The sequence below is a fragment of the Bombina bombina genome, chromosome 4, assembly GCF_027579735.1.
Source record: "Bombina bombina isolate aBomBom1 chromosome 4, aBomBom1.pri, whole genome shotgun sequence".
Classification (NCBI taxonomy): Eukaryota; Metazoa; Chordata; class Amphibia; order Anura; family Bombinatoridae; genus Bombina; species Bombina bombina.
Genome location: NC_069502.1, coordinates 920,205,664 through 920,223,573, shown reverse-complemented (window position 1 = coordinate 920,223,573; position 17,910 = coordinate 920,205,664). Strand labels below are relative to the sequence as shown.

The following is a 17,910-nucleotide window of genomic DNA, read 5'->3' as shown; positions in this document are numbered from 1 at the left end:
CAAGATAAGTCAAGTGTTGGGTGGCATTTGGCTATTGAAACAATTGCAACAGAAAACACAATATTATATATGTCTGAAATTATATTCTATAGCAAGACAAAAGAAATGTGTATTTAAACAATTACATTCATAACCAGCTTTACATTTACATGTTTGAATGAATACTAACATGTTGGTTTGAAGTAAAAAAATAATCCATTTTGATGTTTAAATTAAAAAAAAATTCTTTCATGATTCAGATAGAGCCTACAATTGAACAATTTTCAATTTACTTCTTTTTTTTTAGCTCTCTTGGTATCCATTGTTGAACCTAGGTAGGTTTGTGAGCTGGGAGCTAGCTGCTGATTGGTGACTTCACTTAAATGCCTCCTATTATTGGCTTAAAGATGTGTTCAACTAGTTCCCAATAATGCATTGGTGCTGCTTCAATAAGGGATACCAAGAGAAGGAAGCCAAATAGATAATAAATGTAAATTGGAAACTTGTTTAAAACTGTATGTTCTATCTGAATCATGAAATAAATATGTTGGGTTTCATTTCCCTTTAAATCATAAAGATTAAGGATCAAATGCATTGAAAAAAACATCACTCCTTGTTTCTTAGAAATAAAAGTTGATTAAATACATATTTTAGCAATGACAATTTTCAATAGAGAATTATGTGCTTGTAATATATAGTTATTATTTGCTTTCTCCTTTTTTATTAAATAGATTATAATTGTTTTATAAACAGTCATGTGCAAGCTTAAACATTAACAACATGACCCTCAGTTTCTAAAAATAGGTAATCATACGGATGAAAAAACTGTGTACACAGTTTTGAGAATCAAGCAGCTGTAACTCAGGTATATAATTTGTAGCACCAACTGCCATTACATAGAGGTTCATCTTGTGCCTTAAAAGTAAGTGGCAACTGACTAATAATATATTTGATATTTGGGAATATGTAAGTAGCCAGTTCAACATAAAAATATTTTTCAATAGAAATAAAATAGTGTATCTTTGCTTTCATATGGTAGAAATTTGTATTAATTGTATACTTTCATATACCTATATGCATTAGTCTTTGAGTTGTTAGTTCATATTTTCAGGGTTAATCTTTAAGATTATAAAACATACTGAATAAGAATAATAAAACAATTAATTTATTGGGGTTATTATCAGAAAGTATTTTGTGTTTGGGTAAAATAAATTATAGCTAAAACAAAAGAGGATAAAACATACCAAATACACACAGAAAAAGCTTTTTTTATTATATTTATCTTATTAGACTCATTCTTTGCATTTTTGGAAGCCACTGGCACACCAGATTGTTAAGATTACCCATGATATTAACAGAATAAAAAGCCACAATTAAAAAGCACCTGGTTATATGGCCAGTGAGTTATTATAGACATCATACAAACCAAATCTTTTAGTTGATCTAAAGGACTGGTATTGTGAAACACTGTTTTAAATTGTGATAAATATATTGTACCAGTTTCTTATACTAGCAAATATCCACTGTGCCAAGATCATGTAGTATGAAGTTGCTTTATCTAAAACAAGCCAGTGGTATATATCATTTCATTTGTTTAATAATAATAATCATTACCCTTTTATAAGATCCTTGTGCTGCCATCAAAAACTTATACAGGCAGTCTATATATTCTAACAATTATATAGCCAGGGATATTGTAGCTAAAATAACTGGTAATCTTAGGCTAACTATATATCAAATCAAATATTGTACTTGTAAAACACATCAGAATGTGCTAATAATTAAAGTGAATGTAAACTTTCATGATAAAGTGTCCGTTTTTGTTTTAAAAAAAAAACTATAAAAAAACAGGGGCACTTTCATTCATGAAGGTTTACATTGCACTGGATTTTACAAATACCTTCTTCTCCTGAAACACTGGATCGCTGATCCCACACCTGCAGCTCCTTTGTACTTCGTCAGCAATGACGAAACCGGCTCTCTAATCACGGCTTCCCCCCAGGAGCGTTCATCTGGTGAGACCTCGCCGTGATTGGAGGAAGCCGGTTTAGTCATTGCTGTGTTAGTACAGCAGGAAGAAGCAGGTGGGGCGATCAGGTGTTTTAGGAGAAGGTATTTGTAAAATCTGGTGCAATGTAAACTTTTATGAATGAAAGTTCCCCTGTTTTTAATAGTTTTTTTAAAAAACTGGGCACTTTATCATGAAAGTTGACATTCACTTTTTTATGTAAAACTACCATTCTAGTGTGGAGAGAGTTGTTAAGTCATCATATTGTTATAAGCTCAATTTAAAGCATTTTATGGCTGTGCATCAACAACATCACCATTTATTTTTTTTATCAGTTTAGGGGATACTCCAAAAATATTTTTCATTTGTCACCTCAGTTGCTGCCAATTGCTGACTACTACACTAGTGATAATCATAGGATGTAATATGTGAGACAGAGTAGACAAAAGTGCCTTATATGTTTTGATGTGATAGGAGTAGACGCTTTAAGTATTAGAAAGTGCAGTGTTTACAGATGCAAGGATTAAATTAAGACACTATACATATAGCTCAGCAAATTATCAGCCCATTATTGCAAGTATTATAAGTGGATGAGGTTGAAAGAAGACAGAAGTCCATCAAATTCAACCTAAACAGATCCTACATGATTTACAATAAAGAAGCTGACAATTGAATTTATATTAAACAATTAAAAAGCCTAAATTAACACAAGCAATCATAATCCTGATTTCTGGTTTTAGCCAGAAATGTATCTAAGCCATTTTTAAACTAAGTTACTACCTTCTTAGGCAATGAGTTCCACAATTTGATTGCTCTTTCTGTGGAAAAAAAATAATAATTAATACACATTACTGGAGATAACATTTCCTTTCCTCTAACTTTAAATTGTGACCTCTTGTCTCAAACAGCTTCCTTGGAATAAACAGAGTTTCTACCAACTTTGTATATGGGCATTGAATATATAAAGCAATCATATCCTCTCTCAAGCACCTTTTTATTTCTAGAGTAAACCGACCCAATTAGTCTAACTTCTCTTCATAGTTTAAATCATCCGTTCTCCTTATTAGTCTTGTGGCCCTTCTCTGAACTTTTTCTAATTCTGCAATGTCCATTTTTGGTCCCCAGAAATGCACTCCATACTCAAGGTGAGGTCTTACCAGTGTTTATACACAGACAGAATTATACTTTCTTCCCTTGCATCTATGTCTCCTTTAAAAAATGCTCCTATCTTATTAGCATTAGAAGCTGCTTCCTTCCTTATATATCTGGAATGATGAGTCTGTAATATTTTCTTTGAATAATTGAAATTCCCTACATTTTTTTCCCTATTTTCTCTTAGCACAATGGTATTTGGCTTGGCTTTCTTTCTTTTACTTTTATAACCATGTGGTATTATTCGAAGTATATATTTATTTCAAAACTGAAAAAATGTTCTCCATTTATCTTCAGTGTTTTTTTTTTGTAAATCATTTGTCCCAATCTATGCTATTTGACAAGTTTAAACCCTTGTAACACTGCTTATGGAAAGTGATTTCAAATGTGACCATGTTATGATCACTTTTACCTTAAGATTATCTTTCCCTTTTAGTTGTATGACTAGATTAATTGGACCAATTTATTTCAGGTTAGTTAAAATAGCCCAAAATTACAACTGGTATTATTAGAAGTCTTTCGTATTTGCATTGGGGGACTAGTAGCACATATCTAGTAATATTTTTGGGACCCCCCCACACTCTGTAATTTCAAGCAGCAGTGTATCATTATAAATATCATTATATCATTATAAATATCTTCCCTTATTAAAGGTGTATATATTTGCAAATCCCTTCTCCCCTTCTATTACCCCTATCCTTGCTAAATAAGGAATAACCCTCTAATTTAACTGCCCATTCATGTGAATCATCCAACAAGATTTCAGTTATGATAATAATTTCATATTCCCCTTCTGTTGCTAAGAGCTCCTTCTCCCTCGTTTTAACTGTCATGCTTCTTGCATTTGTTGTCATGCATTGAATTATCTTGTTCGTTTTTCTTCTTTTTTTTATTGCTACTTAGTGCTTTTTCCTCCAAATTATGTAATGTATAGAGCTCCATAATCCAATCTTTGAGATATTCCAGATGTATCATATTCAGACTAATCTATTTGTTCCATTATGTTTGGACTAACCCTCCCCATTTCCTAATTTAAAAGATTCTCCATGGAAGCATTGTGCTCACAAGAGCACCTCTATTCTATAGGTTCCAATGGGAGCCTTGTTTTCATGCTGTATAACACAGCATGAGAACTAGTGCAGCAAAGCGCGTAAGTCGTGCAGCGATGTGCAGCAAATGTAAAAGTATATGTATATATACATATAAATGTATGTGTTAGTATGTGTATATACACATATTAACACTTAAATATGTATGTACATAAACATATGTATTTACTAGGAACACACAGTTCCCAAAAACCGCTATATAAAGGTACTTTTCAGTTCTGTTTTTTTTTTTCTAACGCCCCAAACCCGCTACTTTTAACCCCTAGAAGCTCCGTGCAGTATTTTTTTTTTATGGAAAAAATGCTGCTACTTTCCCCATAAAAAAATAAAAGACTCTTTATTTTCGGGGCAATTGGGGAACTTTTAGAAAATTAACCAGAGATTTTTGCTACCACTTGTAATGGCTGGTTATTTATCATGCGACTGCAATCTGGCAAATTTGGCCATTTGCGGGCTCTCAATAAATTAGCACTGCACTTGTAATCTAGCCCAACATCGCTATTGTTAACAGATTTTAATCTAAATATTTGACTCATCAAAGTAGCCATATTTTTCAGGTGTAACAGCTGAACACACTTGTATTCTTTGTACAATGTAAATCAAATATTGTTTGGAAAGTCTTTCCCAACACTGTTGCAGAGTTTCCCACAAAAGTGTTTTACTTGTAAGTTGCTTTGCTTTCACCCTTCTGTCCATTTTATCCCAAACCAGATTAATTGGGTTTAAGTCTGGAGAATGTGCTGGCTATTTCATGATTTAAAGTGTTTTTTTTTTTTTCCTGGTAGTTCTGGTTATGTTTTGGGTCAATATTTCTTTAGGATTAACCTCTGACCAACTAGGTATGACACCACAAAATGCTGTGGTAGTCTTTTTGGTTCAGGGTGACACTTACTCTGTGCCGGATCCAGAAAAAGAGCCCCAGGCCATCACACTTTCTTTTCCATGTTTGACAGTTGGTGTCACACAATGAGGAACCATCCTTTCAGCTTCATAATGTCATACATGACATAATGTCATGTCCGGCCTGATTAAGGGGTGTGGCCCTGAAACACGTTGTGAATAACAGTCCCATTCTGGCCAGTTTGTGAGCTTCCATTTGGAATTAACCATCAGACTCTTTTGAGACAGCAGAAGCTTTAAGTCACAGCGGTGAAATGATTTGCACTATGTAGATGCTCTTGTGCACTTCCTATTTCCCTTGTTTCTAAATATATAATATTGTGTCAAAAAACAGCACCATGGAACTAAATATGATTATTACAGCAATATTCATTGTATAATATACTTATAACTTGTGCCTCATTTCATATGTTAACACCTATGTCTTTGTCACATATTTATCTAGAAACACTATGTTATGCACATGCATATTTCATCTAGATACATATTAAATTATTTACAATAGGTATTCATCATACATGAGCAACAGCCTATGATTACTAAAACAAAATATATATCACACAGGTAAGTTTTTAAAGAATTTGTTCATACCACTATCCAAGTCAAACCTGGTTAAGCTATAGATGTTATAGAGAGTAATTACTGACCAATTATGATCATGTATAAACCTCTCATACCATGTGCATGCAAAATTGTGCAGGCTAGAGCCATCAAAAAAACCTCCCCAATCTGCACTAACGCTCAGAACTCCCACTTCTGAGCTCACCAGCTCCAGGATAAGTGAATTTTTACATTATGCCACACTATTAAGAGCAACCTTTAGCAAACAGTTATACCTTGAATGTACATTAAGTCCTCTGAGAAATAGAGAATCAAGTCTATGGGGCCCATTTATCAAGCTCCGTATGGAGCTTGAAGGGCCGTGTTTTTGGCGAGCCTTCAGACTTGCCAGAAACACCAGTTATGAAGCAGCGGTCTAAAGACCGCTGCTCCATAACCGGTCCGTCTGCTCTGAGGAGACGGACAGAGATCGCGTGACACCCACTGCTAGTGGCTGATTGGCCACAAATCTGCAGGGGGTGGCGTTGCACCAGCAGTTCGCATGAGCTGCTGGTGCAATGCTGAATGCGGAGAGCGTATTGTTCTCTGCATTCAGCGATGTCTGTCGGACATGATCCGCTGATCGGATCATGTTGGACAGACATTTCATAAATAGGCCCCTATGTATCTACATAGTCTGCAACTGTAACAACTTATTTTACCTATCCCCCCCCTTTTTAAAGGAGGTACAGGATCAGTAATTATTACCCTTAGACTGGTCATTGTATGTCCATTTTGCCAAAGAAGTTTTTTTTTGGTACCCATTTTGGAGTGCTTGGCTTATGCTACTTCAATGATATGCCAGTCTTATGTGTATGAAATCAATGTTTTTTCCTGTATAATATAGTCCACATGGACAAATAATTAATTATGCAACATATTCTGTTTTGCATGTCAGGACATTTTATATTTGATATGTTTTATTAGGTTATGGATGTTCTAATAACAAATAGATAGTTGCAAGTGAAAGTTTAAAGCTTTCATACTTTACAATATTCATTTATTTTTATATATATACACACACACTGTTGTGCAAAAGTTTTTAGGCAGTTGAGAAAAAATGTAAAGTAAGAATGATTTAAAAAATAGAAAGGTTAATAGTTTGTTTTTATCAGTTAGCAAAATGCAAGTGAATAAACAGAACAATCTAAATCCAATCAATATTTTGTGTGACCACTTTTTGCCTTCAAAGCAGCATAATTTCTTCCTGATACATTTGCACCCAGTTTTTTAAGGAACTTGTCAGGTAAGTTGTTCCAAAAAGCCGAACTTCAGATATTGCAACCTTGTTAATGTATTCCCCCATAGACTTCAATGGAGCGTGAAAAGTGGAAATAAAGCCTAACATCCTTACTCACACGCAAACCAGATGGTGTTTAATCAAGTGCGCTAACCAAACATGAAATGTGAATAATTCACATTCCAATGTTCTGCACATAGAAGAATATGTTTTATTTATTCAGAAATAAATATTTCTATATATATATATATATTTCTGATGGATTGTTTGTAAAATATATATACCAAACATGAAATGTGAATAATTCACATTCCAATGTTCTGCACATAGAAGAATATGTTTTATTTATTCAGAAATAAATATTTCTATAGATATATATATTTCTGATGGATTGTTTGTAAAATATATATCTTATGTATTTTTAATCTTGCAACCTTTTTGTTGAGCGTAACAGTTAAGCAGAGCTCTGAAGTTTTGCTTTCCCGACATAAATTCAATTGAACTCAATCAAACACATTTACTTTCAACTTGTAATATGCTCGCTACTTCCTACACACACAAAGAGGCACGATAAACCCATTATCACTTGCACGCAACAGTTAGCGCACCACTTGTAATCTAGCCCTATGTAGGATGCTGAATTAAGATAGCTACCTACATTACAACAAAATGCTCCAAAGAGATCCAAAGATGTTGCATGAACTTTATCCATGCCAGTGAGCTTTTTTTATCATTGAGTCCATAGAAAGTAAAGGAGCTGTATGTGACAGAGAATGTCACAGGGAAGCCCCAAGCACTGATATAAATTTTCAGTTTGAAGCAAATACAAAATAAATTGAAATGTTTGCAATACAATTTAACTTATGATTACTTCTAGTTTAGTATAGATTATTTTCTGGCAATTAAATAAGTGTACTGTGAACTTCTGGCAAACTTGATGTAGATACAGCAAGCAGGGACACATTTGTAAGACTTGCAAGTGTAAAATGCTATCAGTTTTACAAAGACTTTTTAAGGACACGTGCATACTGCAAAATACAATAGTTTTTTTTAAATAGTTTATTAAAAGTACACAGTAAAAATGGTAAATAAAGCAAACATTAAATATTATATTATTAAAATGCAAATTGAACTTCTTGGCAAGTGTGCTAAATAGAGGTATTCAATGAGCATCCACTCTGCAAGTTATAGAAGGAGATCCATCTCCAGATTCACTCATTTACTAATAACAGTTCAATCAAGGTTCCTCACTTGGAAACCTGTCCCTGCCCGGCTTTGTATCAAATGGGCAGCACACATTGTACATCCACTGCCTGGATGTATCATTATACACTCATTTAAAGCACAAGCTAGGATGGGAGAATGTTACCTAGCAACTGATGACTTAAACAGGAAGCCTCTCTTTTTTGAGTTTTGGTGAATCATTAACTTGCATTATATACTGACTCACAAATAGAAAGCTGTCACTAAACAATAGAAATGTATTTGTGACACTGTTGCAAAAAGGAAGCTTAAAAAAAAAAAAAATTTGTCACAGTACAAACTTTTTGCTAAACCCATTTGCTTGTTATAGTATTAATCCAAATGATTTTAAGTGACTAGAAGATAGTGAAAAAGCCAGGTTCACTAACTAAAGTGCTTTTAGAACTGTATATATTTTTGTTATTTAAACACATTTCAGTATGAGCCACAACACATGACTATTAAACAAAGCCCTATTCTTAGGAAAAATAGCAGGCAAATACTCTGTAGCTACATTAGCTCTTGCTGAACTACCTATACAAATCTTCTCTTGCAAGTTTTGCATGATTATAGTCATTATTTTTATTTTGTCTTTTTTGTAATAAAGCATTTCAATATGTACTCTAAAGTTGTGGGACTTACATCATCTAATGAGCATTAGCAGGAAGTACATAAGCAAAAGCAACAGTGATGTTAAAAGGCATTTACTTCACACCTTGTGCCTAATGGACATAAGTACTACATCACAGGGTACTTTACTCAGTTTCTACATCTAAACTTTTGTTTTATGCTGCAGACCCAGCAGTCAGATTTGATTACTCTTCCTTTGCCATTTGAAAGCAGATTGCAGAGGCAGACAGACACTCTGTGTTCCTGTCTGCATCGGCTTGCGGTGGTGCCATGAGTTGTGTGAGAGGGAAAGAGGGAGGCAGGTGATTGGCCCATTGCTTGAAGGGGAGGGATTGAATGCCAAAAAAATATTTTACTAGGAGGATGGGAAGGAGGGATCCACTACACTACAGAAGTTTGTTATGAGAGGGGGTCATACCGGAGGATCACTTGGACAGGGGAGGGTAAGTAAGGGCCTCTACACTACAGAAAAAATATTTTTTACTTGTAAAATAAATAAAAAATTTTTAGCAACATTTATGTAAAATGGGTACTAAGAGGCAGCTAGAAATAAAAAAGGAAAGAGCACCCAAGACAAAAAGGGGGACCTGGCTATCACTTAAATAGCCCCTCCAAGATAAATACAGTCTAGGTAATAAATAAAACAAAAATATAAAGTGACAATGCTCACAAGTTTAGGTCCCTTTTGTAAGGGTTTGTTATAACAAGTACCTTTATAGGATGGAGATTCATGAATTAGAATGCCCTTGACGGATCACTCCATGTATCCAAGAACTTCTGATGTATGTCAAGCAGTTTATAAGCTAGTTATACCGCATCTGAGCTGGTTTAGTCTTCAGCTGTCCTCCTCCACAGGGCTCTCAACACCGCTCCGGGTGGGTAATGCGGTCCTCCTTAGCAGAGTTCTTTGTCAGCTATTGTGCCTCAATAGTACAGATGAATCTTTTTGCTGTCCTCCTCGGCTCCGTTTAAGTGATGTATTAGCCGTATTCTCCGTTTGGCATTCAGGTCAAAGGTCACCAGTAGAAATAACCAAATAACAATAGCGCCATTGCAGATATAGTTGAATTTATGTTGGAAATTACCACTTGTAATAGGTAGTTAATTGCTTTGTAACTGAAAGCAAATTTCAGATCACTTTCTTGCTGGAGTCAAATCTTGGATCAAAGTTTATGTCCACATACACCTCACTCTATTCAAATAGGAACTCCTCAGGGTAGGTGTACTTGAAAACAATGTAGCAAAGCAAAACTGGGTCCTGGTCAACACGTTTTGCTCACCTGTGAGCTTTATCAAGACTTATATTTTCAGAGTTTGCTTTGCTTCCTTTTAAAGGCCCCCTTCTATTCCCATTGGATGATAGTTAGCTCCACAACTATAATAAAGGTGGAATTTTACATTCATAGGTACAATGGAGATTCTTAAGGTGGAATGAAGACATAGCATTTGTAACAGAATTTTTTCTATTATATATTAAATAACAAACAATAATACAAAGCTATGGTATAGATTGTTATAATTCTAAACAGGTTAAAGTGACAGGCTGGTATATACAATTATTATTCTAGAGTGAAAACACAATGTATCTATCAGTGTTATAAGAAAGAAGAGATATAAATTTCAGAATTCAATCCTGAAGGATACAATGTATCCATCTTATATATGAGTTCTACCTCTAATTTGAGCAATATACAGTCTAGATTCCCATCTCTCCAATCTGGGTTCACTTTCATGATACCCCAATATTGAAAACATTTTAGATTATTATTGTGAACCTCCCTAAAGTGACTATACAGGTGTGTTTTTAGGGTACCTCTATCTATACAAGAGATATGTTCCCTTATGCGCTCTCTCAGGGTCCTAGTGGTTACTCCTAATTAAATGTTGTTGCATGTACACTTAATGGCATATATAACCCCTTTATCCTGATATATAATAGTGTCCTTTATTACATGTTTATGTAATTGGAATAGGAAATCAGAAATTTGATTTACTGGAAAATTGACATGTCCTGCAACCAAAACAAGAAAAAAAATCCTCGTAGGGGGCTCCCATTCAAATTTTGTTTTGTTTAAGTTCACTGGGGGCTAATAGGCTTTTGAAATTTTTAGCTTTTCTATATATTAATCTAGGTCGATCTTTAACTTTATCACCAATTATTGAGTCTGTTTGGATTAGGTGCCAATGTTTATTTAAAATTGTAGTTATTATTTTGTTATCACAGTTATAGTCTGTAATGAATGGAACATCTATCTGTGTGTGATCTGATTTGCTGCTATCAGAAGTTTTTTTTATGTGAGGTATTAACTAAGACTACTTCTGTCTCTATTATTTATTTCCAACTTGGCTTTTTCTGTAATTACTGGGTCATAGCCTCTTTCCATGAATTTCTGTCCCAGAAGTTTTATTTGTTTATCATAATCTATAAATCTGGAACAGTTTCTTTTAATCCTAAGGAACTGCCCTTTGGGGATATTGTCTTTCCACTTTTGAAGGTGGCAACTTTTATATTGAATCAGATTGTTGGCATCAACTTTTTTTAAAATGGGTAGTGGTCACAACCTCTTCCCTCTACAATTTCTCTGTCTAGGTCTGGATAAGTAATATTCTGTTGGCTATGAATGTAAGTAAATTCTAAACCTATTTTGTTATTATTCAAATCTGATATTAAATCTGGCAACTTTTGTACTTCTCCTTTCCATACCATGATCAGATCATCAATATATCTTTTGTACAGCACAAGATTCGCACCTAGCCTATGGTTAGGAAAGAAAGTTTTCTCCCAATGACCCATAAACAAATTGGCATAGCTAGGTGCGAATCTTGTGCCCATGGAGGTCCCCTTTAGTTGCAGATAAAAACGCTCCTCAAATGAAAAATAATTTTGTTCCAAAATAAACTTTATTCCCATTTAGAATGAAATCTTTCTGTTCTTTTAATAGTGTATGATCTTTTTCCAAATAAATTTTAATTGCTTTAAGCCCTAACTCGTGGCTTATACTGGTGTAAAGTGAAGCCACATCACAGGTGACTAGGGTGTATCTGTTGTTTCATGTAAATTGATTGAGACATTGTAAAATGTCTGTAGTATCTTTTAAATATGAAGGCAACTGTTTTACATAATGTTGGAGAAAGCCATCAATGTATTGGGACAAATTAGCTGTTAAGGATTCTATTCCTGATATTATCAGTCTCCCAGCGGGGTTGGTTAAGTCCTTATGGATCTTGGGTAACAGGTAAAAAATCGTGATTTTAGGAAATTTGGGTTTTAAAAAATCTAATTCTTTGATACTAAGGATCCCTATTGATTTAGCTTCATCTAACATTCCAGTCAGTCGAGTCAAGAATTAATTGGTGGGATTCATTTTGAGTTCTTTATAAGTTTCTCTGTCCCCAAGAAGACTATTTGCTTCTTCTACATATTTAAATCTGTCCATTATAACAACCCCCCTCCTTTGTCTGCAGGTTTTTATGACTAGATCTTTGTTCTTTTGGAGATCCTTTAATACTGATCTCTCTCGATATGTAAAGTTATTTTGTACATTTCTCTTAAGATTAGCTTTTTTGATGTCTTTTTGTACTAATTTCTCAAATAACTCTAAATTCCTGTCTTTGTCATTGACCGGATAGAACCTCGACTTACATTTCAGATCCGAATGTTTAAATGTAGTATTTTGCGTTGTTTGTTGGCTATTGTTAACAAAGTTTTTTTCAATAGGATTTTTCATAAAAAAAGTTTTAGAGTCAATTTTCTTATAAATTGGCCCACATGAATATGAGTATTGAATTTATTTAGCCTTGTGGATGGTGCAAAACTAAGACCTAAGTTTAGTATTTTTTCCTCTTCCTTATTTAGTGTTTTACTGCTTAGATTAAAGATACCATTTTATTTTCAGTCTCTTTATTTCCCTTTCTCCCTCCTCGTTTCCCTCTCTTGTTCGTTTTTTGATACGTGGATCATGTTGGTCTGGGCCTAGGGATGGATCTGGTCTCTGTGGGCTTAGTTCTAAAAAATAATTTACACTATCTGGTCATTTTTCTTCATTCAATCCCTGAAATCTATTTTGAGTTTTTACTCAAAATTATTATGTGGGTCTTCATATCTAGAGTCTCTTCTAGAGTAATATTTCTTTTGATTATAGTTTTGTCCCTAGTTTCTATTGTGTCTATTGTGGTTAGGTCTGTAATCTTGCTCGTACGGTCTCGTGTTTCTTCTATAGTCTCCATATTGGTGTCCCCTGTTTTCTTATAATAATTCCCATATGGTCTATAATCCCTGTCATATTTATAGCCATGGTTTGATTCCTTTTTTTACTTAGATTCACCATTCAATTCTATACTTTTATAGTTACTTTTATTTACGTCCCTTAATTTATTATTTCTTTCTTTAGTATTAATATAATTGTTTCTGTCATAGTGATGTGTGTTTTTAAACTTAGGTGTTAATCTATGTGAATCTTTTCTCTCTCTAAACGAGGATGTGGTGGGGTGATTTGTATTTTCATTAGTAGTGAATTATTCTAAAGCTTCATCAGTGATTGGTCAATAGTGTCTGTGTAATCTTTTTTTTATCTCTATTAAGTTTTCACCATTTGACTTCAAGTAGCTCATGGTTTAAACTGGTCAATTTATTCACTATTTCTTTCTGTTTTATTTTATAATCACTATTTTCCTTTGTATCATTCAGTTTACTTTTAAGTGATGTGATGTTGCTTTCTATAGTTTCAAGTGAGTACTCTCGTGATTTGTTTCAAATTTTCATTAGTGTAATGGATGCTTTTTCTAGTTTCTCATCCCATTCATTTTTGAATGTTTCTTTAAGTTCAAAGGTGCAACTTTTCTTTAGTCTTAGACCTCTTGGGATAATACTTAGACTGAAATATTTGTCTAAAAATGTAAGTTTTGTTTTAATTCACTAGTCAGCAATTTTTCTATCTCATGCATAGTTTGTATTATATCTGTCATCCTAAGTGTTTTCACTACCTTCATTATTAAAAATATCCTTTAGAGTTTTTTTTTCTCTCCATGGAAATATGTCATCTTCCATTCTTAGGCTGCTCTATTCCTACAAGTGTGAACACTTAGGAGGGAGAAATATATATAGAAATAATAAAGGAAAGAGCGCACAAGACAAAAAGGGGGACCTGGCTATCACTTAAATATCCCCTCCAAGATAAATACGGTCTAGGTAATAAATAAAACATAAAGTTTCAGTGCTCACAAGCTTAGGTCAGAGTAAAATAGGATTTAACCTAACTGGGTGTATTATAAATCTTAATACAATGCAAAGACCGGCTATACCAGATATATATATAAAGGAAAAAATGTATACAACCTGTTTTAGGAATTATAATATTAAATTTAATAGTGATTAAAAATGTATATAAAAAAGGGGACTTCTCCCCATAGAAATGACCTAAAATAATATAGACATAAATTTAGGTAGTAAACTGTATAGTTATAAAAATGTCCACATAAAAGAGATGCTAGGATGCTAAAAAGTTCAATAGGATGTCGGTATTTCCTTTTGTAAGGGTTTGTTATAACAAGTACCTTATAGAATGGAGATTCATGAATTAGAATCCCCTTGATGGATCACTCCATGTATCTAAGAACTTCTGTTGTATGTCAAGCTGCTTGTAAGCTAGTTATACCGCATCTGAGCTGGTTTAGTCTTCAGCTGTCCTCCTCAATAGGGCTTTCAACACCACTCCGGGCGGGTAATGCAGTCCTCCTTAGCAGCATTGTTTGTCAGCTATTGTGCCTCTGTCTGAGTGATGTATTAGCTTGTATTTCTAAGAGGCAGCTGCCAGTACCTAAGTTGGCAGAGACCATTGTGGGGGAGGGTTAGAGAGCTGTTTGGGAGGTATCAGTAGGTGAGATGGTAAAGAGAATCCTGCACTGCAGAAATAAAATAAAATAATTAACTACTAAAAAATAAGCCCTAAATCTTCATACTGGCAGACTGTCTGCCAGTACCCAAGATGGAGGCGAGAAGCACCTGCAATTAGTGGCCTTCTAATTACAAAAAGCAATGAAAAAGCCATGCATATCTGCTGTTTCTGAACAAAGGGGATCCCAGAGAAGCTTTTACAACCATCTGTATTATGACTGTACAAGCAGTATGTAGTTTCAGTGAGAAACCCAAAGTTTGTGAAACAGAATGATTTTTATTTAGTGTGATCGCATTTGGCTGTGAAATGATGGCAACAAAGCTACCAAAATGGGTCTAGATCAATACCTTGAGTTTTCTACTAAATAAACAAACCATAAACATAGCAAAAATACTGACAATTCTCTGGTCTGGCAAGTTTTTCTCAGAAATTCACGGTCCTTAAGAGGTTAAAGGGATAACTTTTGATTAAAAACAGCTTTTTCTACATGCGTCAATAGATTAACATTTTAGCAAAGTCTGAACATTATTAGAACAGATTAAGAGCTTGTTTGATGTAAATGTTTTTCAATAGTCAAACTCCGCCTACCACTTTCTTTTTATGAAGAAGCCATTCTGTACTTGAGTCTGGAAAAGACAGGGCTTTACAGAGCATAATTAACCATTTTTCTTTATAATCTTTCAAAACATATATATTTAAATACCGCTATTTCCTATGTATGAGTACTATAGACATAAACATAACCTTAAAGTGATGTAAGTATAGTTGAGTTAATATTTTGGAAGTATTACTCAATAAAAGCACAGAGATGCTTTTGTTTGTTTTTTTAATAAACTTTTTTTTTTTTCCAAAATCACATAAATGTGCTCCATTACCTGTTCCCCGGCTGCCTCCCTGTGAGATTTTTAGAAATCTATATTTGATTGACAGGAGCATCATCCAATCGGGACTGCACCATACCCCCTATGTAAATCTGGTATTAGCACGCTCCCTTGCTTAGAGTTTTGAATGGCATCAGCAGAACTTCAACTGCACAAGTAGTAATAAAACAGTAAATTTCCCTGTCAGTATCGATTCACTGTTTACAGCAGTGCAAAAGACAGTACTAAAGAATCCCCCCCCATTGGCCACCCCCCCAAACGTGCTTATAATCTACGTATCAGCAAATAAAAGTGCTATTACTTTAAAAATTATTACCGCACAGTTTTTAACACTGTTGTAAACAGTGACAGGGAAATTCACTGTTTACTATAAGCAGCGGTGAGATCGTGGCTGCAACTGCACTTGCGCAGTTGAAGTTCTGCTGATGCCATTTAAAACTCCAAGCACGGGAGTGTGCTAATACCAGGTTTACATAGGGCGTATGGTGCAGTCACGATTGGATGATGCACCTGTCAATCAAATAGACATTTCTGAAATTCTCACAGGGAGGCAGCCGGGGAACAGGTAACAGAGCACATTTATAAATGAAGATTTTGTAAGAAAAAAAGTTTATTTAAAAAAAACGAAAGCTTTACTGTGCTTATATAGTAAGTAATGGATAAGTAATATTTCCAATATATTATCTCAAGTATTGTTACATTTACCATCACTTTAATCTAATTTTATATCTGCTTATTCTCACATTACAACAACATCTTCTTAAAATAAGAGATGAGATGTGTTAACATTTGAAAACCTGTGTTAAATTACTGAACTAATTTGTTTGAGACATTGCTTTTTTATTGATTGCTTATAACTGCTTAAGTGTGCAATTAAACGATATATAAGAATTAAAAAGACAGACAGACATACAGATAGATTCTACATATTCTATATCTGACATTTGTTTCCCTGTATCTTTTTACTTATAGGTTTGATCAAACCTTTTCATCCAACACGTAAACAAGTGACGTCATTTTCCTAGCATTCATTGGGGCTATTAGAAAAAGGAAGTCACAAAAGTCTGTAGTGCAGCAAATTTATTGTTTCACATAACATCATGCGTTCTGTGGTGAGTACATATTTATTTCATGATTTCCAGCTTGTTTTGTTAGGAGTTTGTTTTCCAAATATTATTAAAAATGTTGAACATTGTTAATATATATATATATATATATATATATATATATATATATATATATATATATATATATAATTGTGCTTGCATGTTGCTTGTTTGAGCATCTCACTGTGTTTACCAAGCTAAACAGAAGCTTTGCAGAACTGTCGAGAGGAATATGCTGTAATGAGTGTAGCATTTTAAACAATAAAAGGCTGTAAAAAAAAAGGAAAAGTGCAATCCAAAACAATTCAGCCCCACATCATAAGTTAAAAGGGGAAACTTTATTCTTCCATTGAAATTGTGGAAATACCGTGCAGATGCCGGTCTCTATATTCAAAACAAAGCATCCAGCCAAGGGTGAAAAAGGTCTGACCGGTTTCGGTCCTGGTGACCGTAATTATAGACATAATAGTATACAGGTAAGTGGTGTTTAAAAAGAATTAAAAACACTATCTCATTGGCTGGTAGTTAATGAGATACAAGTTAACTCCTAACAAGCTGGATCCACCAGCTATTGGATGTATTGATTTTTGAGAAAACTTAACTCTTTGTGCAATATGGGACTCTTTCTAAACTTTAAACAAACAATAAGCGTATAATACAAATACTTGGGTATGGGGAAAGGGATCATAAGGATGCCAAAGATACACAATATCTATAAAGTGAGGGCACATGGTCGTATAGATACATGAACTATGCTTAACTAGCACTATTCAGTTAACACCTATATTTATATTACCCTCATATGTTCGGTGATCTTTCTGTAGTAAGGGATATTCGCAATGTCTCCTTATATGAGGAATGACAACATCCATATGTGGTATGGACTTCATTAACATGTAAATAGATATTGCCATATGTGTTACCTGAACAACAAAGCACATTTTACCAATCCTCATGCAAATATATACATACAAGGTAATTATACATCAAGGGAGAGAAGTACAAAAATATATACATACAGAGTATTCTTGACATTATGGATAGGAAGAATACTGACTCATTCTGCAGACTATATCTTAACCAAATCCCAAGGAAGGAAAGAATACACTTACTACTACCCTGACTTCAACGTAACAGAAAATAGTATGCCATCCCAGTCAATGCCTATT

General features: G+C 34.1%; 1 protein-coding gene across 1 annotated transcript in view; it reads left to right on the top strand.

Moving 5' to 3' along the window:
- Positions 1–819: 819 nt before the first annotated feature.
- The window catches only part of LOC128655704 (uncharacterized), a 39,799-nt gene continuing 22,708 nt past the window's right edge, over positions 820–17,910 (top strand). The window contains exons 1-2 of the mRNA XM_053709280.1: positions 820–901; positions 16,608–16,747. Of these exons, the coding sequence (XP_053565255.1) occupies positions 16,736–16,747 (12 nt within the window). The 5' untranslated portion in view covers positions 820–901; positions 16,608–16,735. The remainder of the gene's footprint in view (positions 902–16,607; positions 16,748–17,910) is intronic.